Here is a 12,464-nt window from a genome sequence, read left to right as displayed (position 1 = left end):
AAATCACCCAGATGGTTTTCATAACTAAGAGCATGCCTAATTCTTGAGAAAACAGAAGAAAAAAATATTATGTTTACAATCATATAACTTAAATTAATACATGAATTAAATCTGATATTTAAAAATAGATATTTTTATAGCTTGATACTCTAAATAGTTATGTAGTGTATTTATGAAATACAGGAGCCAGAAATATCTTTCCATCCCCTTTCAGCTAGTTTTTGGTTGTTTTGAGCTAAACCTGTAAAAAGATCATTTTATTCACAAATGCTGGAAATAGCATGAGTTTCCCAGTGTACAACAAATGAACAGTCTAAGTATTTTAGGCTCAAAATATCCCAAGAAACTGCTATACAGTAAATCTGCTTTCTCTTTTCAGCATAGCAGAAGCATATGTTTTGAAGCAATAGCAATTTTGCAGATCTTTGCTACCAGATTGCAGCAGCTGGGGCTATCCAGCTGTAACCAAGAGCTGAAGGAAAAAAAGGATAGCCTCAGTTAGACAACAACCTTCACCCTTGAAAGCCAATTTGCCTTTGAATGTCAAAGTATGGATAAATGGTGATGATGAATAAAGCTGCCATGTGGCAATAGAATTGATCTGCTTAACAATGGGAGACTTTCCTAGGAGTAACCCCACCCAACTCAAGTTAAAACACTGTTGTATAACTAAAGATACGGTTATCATGTACTGTACTATATGTGCAGTTTTTTTCTCTCTTTTTAGGAAGAACCAACTTGACCATGGTTAATCCATGATGATATATAAGTCTCATAAATAAATAAATAAATCTTCTCTGAACCAGGCATATAAAACAATATCTGGATCAAGATTCATAAATTTGTTGAGGCCTGGAACTAACTGATCTTCGTCATAATAAGATATATTAAACTAAACTGACAAGAAGCACTAGTAGGAAATGTCAGTCTGAAAAATATAAATCTTATTTTCAGTGGGATTTGCAGAACAAACTTGTATTAAGTAGTGATGATGGTAGAGGTTGTATAATATTGGAAGTATTGTATTCTTGGCCCTGCTAGCTGGGTGACTTAGCAAAAACTGGGCAGAATCATGTCATTATTTTTTCTCCCATTAGGTTCAAAGGAAAAATAGTAACAGTACTGATTCCACAGCTGTCACTATTATCAGGTCAGTTTTGGGAGAATGAATGGACTGAGTCTTGGAGATTTACAATTAACTCCCAAGACTGCTGAACTTCTGGAGATCAACAGCAGTACTGGCTCTCATGAATATCAAAGCAGAAGTTATGGTGAAACAGCTATAATCCTTTCTCTGCTGGCAGTGGACATCTTTTGTTTCCACAGATGATTTCCCAGCAAAAATAATTGTTCCCTTAGTTGTTCCTTAGCTGCATGAAGCCAATATTTAGAAGGATGCATCTTTCTGACTAAAAAGAGTACAACACACCTTTAAACATAGAACAGGGTTATATTTAAATAGAGTTTGCCGAAGAATACTTCTAAATTAAGGCTTAGACTTGGTAGACTAATTGCAAATAATCAGTGATCACTGCTTTTTACAAATGTGAAGATTTTCTGGTACCCTCAGGCTTGATTATATAATCAATCCTCAGATAAAACAGCTTTGGTATTTGTCACAATTACTGTCTTTAATAGTTTATTTCGCTCCTTGGGTTACTGTTTCTCTGTTTAATTCAGTTAATCTGAAGGCAGTGATAAGCATTTATAGTGTATTGTTTTTCTCCTTTGAGAAAAAAGTAGGATTTTGAGTAACAGAAAGTGTTTGTTTTTTTAATTTATTAATGTTTCAGAAGCTTTTAAAAGTTATTAATTCTAAGAAAAATGTTCTATAATCCTGGTTATGAAAATTATTGCATGCAGCCATGTAGTTTTCATGCTCAGGTCTTATGTTCATATTGGAACCCATGTAAACAAATTTGGTTTTAATGACCTCATTTCCCTTAAAAAATAATTCTTCCTTTGTGAACTATTATTGAAAGAAGCATTAAGCATCTGAAAGTATGTATTTCTAGTTCAGACTTTGCTGATATCAGTAACTAGAATGAACAATTGTACTAGATCTTTAAATTCTCATAATTGATCTTGAGGGTTAAAGAAGAAGGTAAAATAGCATGGAAATATCTATGTTTCTATGTATTCAAACAATGTCATTGCTCTCAGTGGGAAACAAAACCCAAAGTATCACAATTAAATGCAGATTTCTGTATCTATTGTGGAACAGTAGTTCAACCTCTGCAACAATCCACAGAAGATATGGAGGCCTTTAGAGGTGTAGAAGGGACTTCAAAATGCCACCAGGTTGATAATAAAGGCAGGGGTCTCTAGTCTATCACTCCCCAATCAACCCCCTCCCAAAAATACATTTGTGATATGGCATGCTTAAACTCTTCTAAATAGAGTTTCTGGACACCCCCCCCCCCAGAATTAACAGCACTGGAATTAAAGGACATGAAATATTGTTGTTGTTAGTTGTGAAGTCATGTCCGACTCATCACGACCCCATGGACAACGTTCCTCCAGGCCTTCCTGTCCTCTACCATCTTCTGGAATCCATTTAAGCTCACGCCTACTGCTTCAGTGACTCCATCCAGCCACCTCATTCTCTTTCATCCCATTCTTCTATTGCCCTCAATCTTTCCCAGCATTAGGCTCTTCTCCAGTGAGTCCTTCCTTCTCATTTTATACAACTGGTAAAAAAAGACAACACTATCTGAACATTTGTACATCAATAGTAGTAACTGTGAGAGGGATCTCGGAGTCCTAGTGGACAATCATTTAAATATGAGCCAGCAGTGTGCTGCAGCCTCCAAAAAAGCCAACACAGTGCTAGGCTGCATTAACAGAGGGATAGAATCAAGATCACGTGAAGTATTAATACCACTTTACAATGCCTTGATAAGGCCACACTTGGAATACTGCATCCAGTTTTGGTCACCACGACGTAAAAAAGATGTTGAGCATCTAGAAAGAGTACAGAGAAGAGCAACAAAGATGATTAGGGGACTGGAGGCTAAAACATATAAGGAACGGTTGCTGGAATTGGGTATGTCTAGTTTAACAAAGAGAAGTGAGGACATGATAGCAGTGTTTCAATATCTCAGGGGCTGCCACAAAGAAGAGGGAGTCAAGCTATTTTCCAAAATGCCTGAAGGCAGGACAGGAAGCAACAGGTGGAAACTAATTAAGGAGAGAAGCAACCTAGAACTAAGGAGAAACTTCCTGACAGTTAGAACAATTAACCAGTGGAACAGCCTGCCTCCAGAAGCTGTGAATGCACCAACACTGGAAGTTTTTAAGAAGAAATTGGACAGCCATTTGTCCAAAATGGTATAGGGTTTCCTACCTGAGCAGGGGGTTGGACTAGATGACCTCCAAGGTCCCTTCCAAATTTATCATCATCATCATCATCGTCATTATTATTATTATTATTATTTGAGATTTCAGGATTCCCTTTCAAACATTTTGATATTGTTTCTTATTCATGTGCCTTGAACCAAAGAGAGCATTTCAGGGGAAACTATGATAATTCAAATTATCTTGGATTTGATAAACTTACACTATCTAATTTTACTTCATAGATATTTGTGCCCCATGAAAGAATTTTGAATAACTGTAATATGTCTATCAAATAAGAATCCCAGAGCAGGATATATTCCTATAATTTTAGGAGTTCTGAACCAAACAGATGTTGTGCAATCAACATTTGCAATCTATTACCTGAAGAGGCTAGAGGAGAGAAAGCTACAGACAGTTGTTCTAATTGCATAGTCAGCTCTATCTAAAGATTTTAATACATTAGTGTGCATGTGCAAATGTCTATATGTCTGTATGTGTACAAACACATAAACATATACAGACATAAACATATACACATACATGGATGGCACATAAATCCATGTACGTATGTGTATGAACAAATGAATAATATTTTTTTTAATACATATGTACCATTTATATTTCATGTATAAAAAGGCATTATAAATTCTTTTTTTATTATTAGTTTTATTCATTTATAACATAAAATGTGAAAATACAAAAGCAATTAGTAGGGAACAACAGTAGAAAAAAGGAAAACAAAAAAGGTGTGAAGAAAGGGAGAGGAAGAAACAAAAGGCATTGACTTCCGAATCTCTCTGTTGCAGTAAAATCAGACGTTAAAATCAAATCTCAAGTTTTTACATTTCTGTAGTAGTATGCATTAGTCATTTCTGCATCGACAAATCAGTCTAATCGGTAAAACCCAAAATCATAATATCATTTTTTCCCACCTCAAGCATAAAGTCCAGAAGCAGTTTCCAAGTAGAAACAAAAGTACTTACATTCTTTTCTTTTATCAGCACAGTCAATCTGGCCATCTCTGCTAATCCCATCAGTTTTTGTAACCATTCATCCATGATAGGAATCGAAGCATCCTTCCACTTTTGTGCGTAGAGCAATCTTGCTGCTGTCATCATATATAAAATCAGAGTTCCAAATTTTTTTCCCAGTTTTCTTTCTGTTGGATCCATAAGGAAAGTTTCTGGTTTAATCTTTATGTTCACTTTAAAATTTTTCTGCATTAATATATGAATCCTACTCCAATATTTCTTTGCCTTATCACACGTCCATCATAAATGATAAAAAGTCCCTTCTTTACATTTACATTTCCAACATTCATTTGAAATGTCTTTATACATTCTAGTTAACTTATCTGGTGTTAAATACCAGCAATACATCATTTTGTAAAAATTTCCTTTTAGGTTATAATTTAATGTGAATTTTAAACCCTTTATCCACATATTCTCCCATTGTTCAAACATCACATTATACCCAAAATTCCTTGCCCACTGGATCATACAGTATTTTACATGTTCATTTTCCAAATTCAATTTTAATAACGTTTTATAGAACTTGGCAATTATAAAAGCATGATAAATTCTGAGAGCCTTGAATACTTGCTAGTCATCCTTCTGAAGGAGGAAAGTTCATGGTGTGTAAATGCCTGATTTGTGATTATATGAATCTCAACCCACTTCTCCATGATCTTTATTTATTTATGAAAGTTGTAATGCAGGGGTGCTTCTTCTGAGATAAGAAGGCTGTTATTCTCCTAAAGCTATTTTCCTTTGTTCTCAAGCATTTCTCTCTGTTCACCCTTCCCCTCCTCTTTTACAGAATAATTCCTGGGGGAAGCAGTATTCCTATGCACTCTTCAAAGCTATGAGCCATATGCTTTGCATTGGGTATGGAGCCAGAGCCCCTGTGAGCATGTCAGATCTCTGGATAACCATGCTGAGCATGATTGTGGGGGCCACCTGTTATGCCATGTTCGTTGGGCATGCCACAGCCCTGATTCAGTCTTTGGATTCATCCCGACGTCAGTATCAAGAGAAGGTAATGTTTAGCAACATCTCGTTAGCTTTGGTGCTTGTCACTGAAAAGAAAACTGGTCTCATAGATTCTGTTGACTAAAATATGGCTGTTTGAAGTAGTGAAAATTGCTGATAAATGCAATCATTCATCAAGCGATAAAACTGAAATTAAAAAAGTAATTCCTTTTCAGATTTTTTTTGCCCTCCTCAACTAAACACTACAATTCACTTTGAATTTGACATAATGCAGTCTGAAAGACATACTAATTTTGTATTACACTTCAACATGATAGTTGTGTCCAAAGATGCCATTTCCAAAAATTTCCACCTCCATATTTTAGCATCAGCAAATTTGAATACTATCTGCAGAATATAATTTCTTAGAATGTAAGGGTTAGATAGTTCTTCAGATAATTCATTCTGATCTATTTAAGGACTCACAAACAAACATAAACTCAGCACCTGGCTGAGGATTTGTGGGAGTTGAAGTCCAAAGGTCATAAAAGGGCTAAGTTTGAAGACCCCTGCACTAAACCATTCACAAGGGCCTCTGAGCCTTCTTCTAATGGTGTTCCAGATGTCTCTTCTGGTACTTCATTTCCCAGAGTTCCTCAGTAAAAAAAATAGCATATAAAATCAGTTAGGCCAGTATTAAAATGAAATAATTTTAAAATGCAATGTTTTAACTCAAATAGCATTATATAATTTTATTATACAGAGAGAGAGAGAGAGAGAGAGAGAGAGAGAGAAAGAGAGAGTTTTAAAATAAATTGTCATTGAGTCTGCACATGAAAGTAATAGTATAAATAAAATAAATGCTTTCATCAAGTTTTCCTGCTGTGTTGCAGACTTTCAAGGCTTATACAAAATGTCCATTGAGCAATATGCTTGGGGGAAAAATCTTTTTTAAGCAAGCTATCTTAATAGTCTTATACAGCCATTCCAAAGATGAACTATTATTTTTCACCCATATTATTATTTGCACCAGATTTCCAAGAAATCAACTTTTCTCTGCTAGCAGTAATTCCAAATGTTGCTTCAAAATTGCATATTTAAGAGATATAATGTTTGACGGTGTTTTGAGCTATGAAATTCTGAAGTATGCTACTTGGCATAATTATATTACGATATTAACTAAGCATGTTAAGCATACCAATTACAGTACATGTCGTTCCAGCTTAAAGTAGTTTTACGGTTAGAAGAATCACACACTCTCATAACTGATGTTACATGTGAGCCTGTGCTTTTTCCACTGTCTAAGAAAATTCAGGAAGAGGAGAAAATGGTTCTCATTATCTATTTCTTCACCCTGTAATAGCTATATTCTGTCCCCCTTTTTCCATTTTCCTGGTAGCCACTGAAGAGTTGTGTTCTTTTTGTTTGCTTTCAAATATACATTAAGAACCATTGCCAGGAGAAGAAGGAAGGTAGATTTTCTTGTACAGAGGCAGTGCTTATGGAAATATTTATATCAAATTCTTATTTTTTTCAAACTTCTTTTTTTTACCATACAACAGGTGTTCAGGTTTAATTGCATATTTGTATCTGAAGGGTTGGGATCAATGCTATCCATGAGGTCTTTTAGTTGTTACTTCCTTCTCTGAAATAGCATTGCTCCCAAGATCCATATGGTCCTGCTAGACAATCAGAGGACTATTAAACCTGTCCATCCCAAAAGGCACCAGAGGTGTATATTTTATGAAGTTATTTCTTCTTTAAGTGGTGATATGTTTGTCATTAATGGATTGTTATTGTTCCTTGGCTGATAAATTATAAATATGGGTATGTAGTTATGATTTATTTGGGTTGTTGTATTTGATTCTTTCCTTATTTGTTCTTATGCATAGTTTCAATTATGTATGCTCCTAAGAATTGGCAACAATTGGAACGGCTTATAAATTCAACAAACAAAATGGGTAGTCAGGGATTTTAATAGACTTGTTCCCCTCAGTGTCTGCCATGTGCTCTTCCACTTGCCTTTAATGTTACTACAAAGATTGTTTTAGTTAAAAATTAATAAATGACTACTAGCAAAATATCTGTCTCGAACATACATTTCCAATAATGCTTCTGTGGCCAATCTAGGCCTTGAGACATTCTTGACAAAATAATAGCGAATAACAGTCTGCTTAGCTAGACAATAGCTAGATTGGAAAAGCAAACATAAATATTGCCAATTTTTAGAATTTGCAGATCAGGAGACATGAAATAATATATTAATCCACAATTCAATTTTCATTTTAAAAAATAAGTTGAAAAACAAGATTGGTACTTATTTATTTCTCTGTTCCATGAATCAACATCATTTTGCATCTTTTGAGTATCTTGCCAACTATGGAAAAACATAGATTTTGTGTGACAGAAAATAGCATCAGGATCAACTATTTATATTGTTGTTCACAGTTTTCATAATCGTGCCATTTTTTTAAAAAAAAGGTTTCCTGTGATTATTCACAAAAACACTTCTGCTGTAGAAAGCATTACTTTCTTTAAGCAGATTTGAATTGAAAATATGCTATTTTGCTTTGTAGTTTGTTAAATAGTAGCCCAGCAAGAAATCAAAATTGGACCACATCATTCAAGGAGAGAAACTTTTCCCAGATCACTGTCCTACATAAAATTACTGAATTCCAAATAAAAACTACTCTTTTTTGGGGGGGGGGACTCCAGGAAACTGTGAAAGAGAGGGGGGCCTGTTTGGTGTGATCCATAGGGTCATGAGGTGTTTTGAAGACTTTTTGGAAAACCAAGACAGAGGTCAGTCTTCTCAATTCAGCTAGGATTGCCTTTTAAAAATTGGGACAGCTACAGGGAAAGATTGGCTCCAAGATCTCACGAGAGATAAGCCCCTGTTGCTGAACCTCCTTAGATGACCTCAGTGAACCATGGGCTTGAGTGGGAGGGCACGGGTAACCATGAATAAAAGCCTGAAGTACCCTGGAGTTATACCATTAGGACTTCAATGTCATTATTAGATGCTTTATCCAGAAAAATACCAGCAGCTAATAAAATGCAAATATGGTCTTTTCTGGTTCTTTCCTAGACTGCCTAATGCTGAAGTCTATGCTGATTGAAATTCAAGTCCAGTCAGAAAGTAATACATAGAATGCATTACATTAGTCAAGCATGGGTGCTATTAATCTTTATAACAAACAACAGTATTGCGTCTGGAATTATTTGAGTGCAAAGTACATATATTTTATCATCTAGCAAAATGCCCTTCTTTTATACAGACTGTTTTTAGTTTACAATCCTCAGCTTGTTACCTTTCTTATGCCTTGGAATTATACCCTCTTAGGGCCAGTAGACCCATCACCCATGCTGGAAGGGAATTATGGCAGTTGTAGTCTCAAACACAGTTGATAGCTATCTAATCTGGATTTTTAGCTACCCGAAGAGAAAGAATAGCATTTTCCTGAATAGAAACTTCCTGCAAATTAACAGAAAATCTCTAAGGAAAGTAAAGAATTGTGGATCTTTATGCAATACACAGTTAAATTATGATTTTCAGTTAAATCCTATTGGAATCTGACCTGTACTACCCTGATTATATAGGCATAGGCAAACTGTTCTTTCTTAGATGCAAATATCCCCTCTGCTTGCATTATAAATTAATTTTCTCATAGTTTTCTACAGAAAATGCATGGTAAGCTCATTGCCACTGTACCTTCTTTCACAGCAAAATGAAATTGGTTGGTAAGTAATTTTGTGGAAAACTAAATCTACAAATTTTATCTTCTGGTGCATGGCATCCCAGCTCATTATTCAGGCAGATTCTAGATGCAAAAGCTAATTCACATCTCATGTTTCACACATGTCAATACCTATTTGATATACAACATTTTAATTTATATTTCAGGTAAAAGCAGGGGAATAGTAACAGCTGAATTTACTTACTGTTGTCTCCTGATATAAATATCTAATTTTAATAGTTTCAGACAGCACAGTATAATTAGCAAACATTTAAATAGAGCTTTTTATATATAAAAAAACATGTTTTTCATCAGTTCTCATTCAATTTATTGAAAGAGAACTTCCTTCTATAATTTATTTAGATTTTTATTTTGTATTTATTTTATTTATATATACACATACACACATACCCATGTATATATTCTACTCAATTCTAGCATCTGGGTAGCTGAAATCCAAATGAATCATAAAGTAGTAATAATCATAATAAAAAAGTGAGCCAGTTTGGTTTAGTGGTTAAGGCACCAAGCTAGAAAGCTGGAGACCGTGAATGTGTTCCAGTCCCACTTTAGCTACAAAAGCCATTGGGTGACGTTGGGCCATTCACTCTTTATCAACCCAACTCACCTCCCAGAGTTGTTGTTGTGGGGAAAATAGGAGGAGGAAAGTGTCTTGGATATAGTCTCCATCTTGAGCTGTTTGTCCAAATAATAAAAGCAGGATACAAATAAATAAAGTTATGATACTAACATAAAGGGAAAAATAGGAAAAACATGTAGGAGAGTTTTAAAAAATCCACCACACAGATTTATGTCTCCAAATGCTCTCTTAAAAATCCAAGCTTTTCTTGCTTTACAAAAAGATACGAGAGTGTATTTCCTGGGAAAAGAAAGAGATTTTGTTGCAATTGGTATGAAAAGAATAAGATGTTCTTGCAGCTGAGGAATTTATGAGCATGGATCTCCAATGTTTTGTTCTACAATTGTCCTTTCAAAGATCTAGAGCAGTGTTTTTCAACCTTGGCAATGTTAAGATATAATGATGATGATGATGATGATGTTGGAAGGGACCTTGGAGGTCATCTAGTCCAACCCGTGCTCAGACAGGAAACCCTATACCATTTCAGACAAATGCCTGTCCAGTCTCTTCTTAAAAACTTCCAGTGTTGGAGCATTCACCGCTTCTGGAGGCAGGTTGTTCCACCGGTTAATTGTTGTAACTGTCAGGAAGTTTCTCCTTAGTTCTAGGTTGCTTCTTTCCTTGATTAGTTTCCATCTGTTGCTTCTTGTCCTGCCTTCAGGCACTTTGGAGAATAGCTTGGCTCCCTCTTCTTTGTGGCAGCCCCTGAGATATTGGAACACTGCTATCATGTCCCCCCTCGTCCTTCTCTTCGTTAAACTAGACACATCCAATTCCAGCAACACTTTCTTATATATTTTAGCCTCCAGTCCCCTAATCATCTTTGTTGCTCTTCTCTGTACTCTTTCTAGAGTCTCAACATCATTTTTACATTGTGGTGATCAAAACTGGATGCAGTATTCCAAGTGTGGCTTTACCAAGGCATTGTTAAGTGTTATTAATATTTCACGTGATATTGATTCTATCCCTCTGTTAATGCAGCCTAGCACTGTGTTGGCTTTTTTGGCAGCTGCAGCACACTGCTGGCTCATATTTAAGTGATTGCCCACTAGGACTCCGAGATCCCTCTCACAGTTACTACTATACTATACCTGTACCTTGAACTCCACATTGTTGAAATCAATGCATTCTAAAATTGCCAAGGTTGAGAAACACTGCTCTAGAGCTTCCTAGGGTTCTCAAAAAATCAGGAAAGAACTCATCCCATATTATTTTTTTCCCCACCAGATTGGGAAAATGTGACATTTGCTGTGTAAAAACATAGTTGGCAGTGCTACTTCTAACAATAAACTCTGAAATGCTACCAACAGAAATTTGGAAGAAATTGTCAAGCATGTGCCAGTAAGGCAATAGCACAGAAACTTTTGTCAATGAAATCTTTTTGGTGAAACCATGAAACAGATTTTACACAGCACCAGTGTTCATAATATTAGGAAAATATTGAATAGTGTCATGTGCAGCTGCTTTGAAGAGTGCAGACCAATGCTATTTACCCATGTATTCCAAAGTATTATTTTTTTCAACATCAAATCTAAAATGCTACACAGCTCTTTTTTCTCACCTAAACAGAGCTTTCATTCATTTTGTGAAAATTAATTTGAACATAAAATTTATATATGTGTGTGTGTGTGTGTGTGTGTGTATAAATTTGAGATTTATTAAACCTAATTCAGATGAAGATTAAATTGGTCCAAGTAGTTATAGTAGTCGCTACTACTGTTGCTGTTCATAACAATATGATTTAACAGATTTAACAAAATAATTAAAAGGTTACTTTTCAAGTTAAATATAATATAAAATATGCCAGGATGTGTTTTACAGACAGTACAACAAAAATAACTATATTCAAGGAAACAGAATCAAACTGATTTGATGAAAGTGATTAGACATAAAAATTGAGCAAAATTGCTGGGATGCTTCACCAAATAGGGAGTTATAAAGCATCATATTACAAGGCACGGCGTAACAGGATATGGGTTATGGATTCAGTGGTCGCTCCACAAGGGCATAGTCTTAGCTCATAAATAATGTGTTTGCATGTGCTCTCAATTACAGCTGTTGGTAGGACACTGATATGTGCAAATGCTAGTGCTTTTTTAGATTTTGGGGTTTTTTTCAGTTGAAATATCTTTCCAGGCTAAAAAGTGGGCATTAACTTCTCAAGAACGTATTCCTAGGAGGAACAGATTGATTCATTTCTGTCTTTCCATATATCTAGATGTTACTCAAGCTTTTCCAAAGTGTGACTGTTAAAAATGTAAGAAAAAGAGACAATACTTTTTAAAATAAAAACAATGTTTTTTCGCTTTCAACATTTGAAGGCAAGATTTTTCTCAGCAAGGTATTTTAGGGAGTCCAGCAATAGTGAAATAGCAATTACAAAAGAAACCCACAAAATTGTTATGGGAATTTCCAACAGGTTGATGTGAAAAAGAGAGAAGTGTGAAGACATATCCTCCCTGGGTTCTCATGCCAAATTTCATGGCAACATTGAGTGCAGCTCTCCCCTCTTCTTGGGTGAGCTTGCTTGACAAGCTTTTATGACTTAATTCACTGGAGTGAAAAGTCAGCTTTAATTATTTACCTTTATATTCTCTCTCTTTCTCTTTCCCTCCCCGAGTAGTTTTAATGATTTCAAGTATTTTCCTAATAATTTTACTTTTCCACAGCATATATTGAAAACTGAGATGAAAGCATCCGAGATTTTGGATCTCCCTCCTAAATAGGCCTCCCTATTCCCTGAGGTGAATCTTGAAGCATATGACTATGTAAGCTGTT

The 12,464-nt window shown here is 35.3% G+C and overlaps 1 protein-coding gene across 1 annotated transcript in view; it reads left to right on the top strand.

Moving 5' to 3' along the window:
* The window catches only part of HCN1 (hyperpolarization activated cyclic nucleotide gated potassium channel 1), a 155,052-nt gene that overhangs the window by 103,801 nt on the left and 38,787 nt on the right, over positions 1-12,464 (top strand). The window contains exon 4 of the mRNA XM_039345685.1: positions 5,158-5,376. Coding sequence (XP_039201619.1) covers positions 5,158-5,376 — 219 coding nt within the window. The remainder of the gene's footprint in view (positions 1-5,157; positions 5,377-12,464) is intronic.

The sequence above is a fragment of the Crotalus tigris genome, unplaced genomic scaffold (assembly GCF_016545835.1).
Source record: "Crotalus tigris isolate CLP2741 ecotype Arizona unplaced genomic scaffold, ASM1654583v1 scf7180000017973.899353, whole genome shotgun sequence".
Lineage (NCBI taxonomy): Eukaryota > Metazoa > Chordata > Lepidosauria > Squamata > Viperidae > Crotalus > Crotalus tigris.
This window is presented reverse-complemented; position numbering and strand designations above follow the sequence as displayed.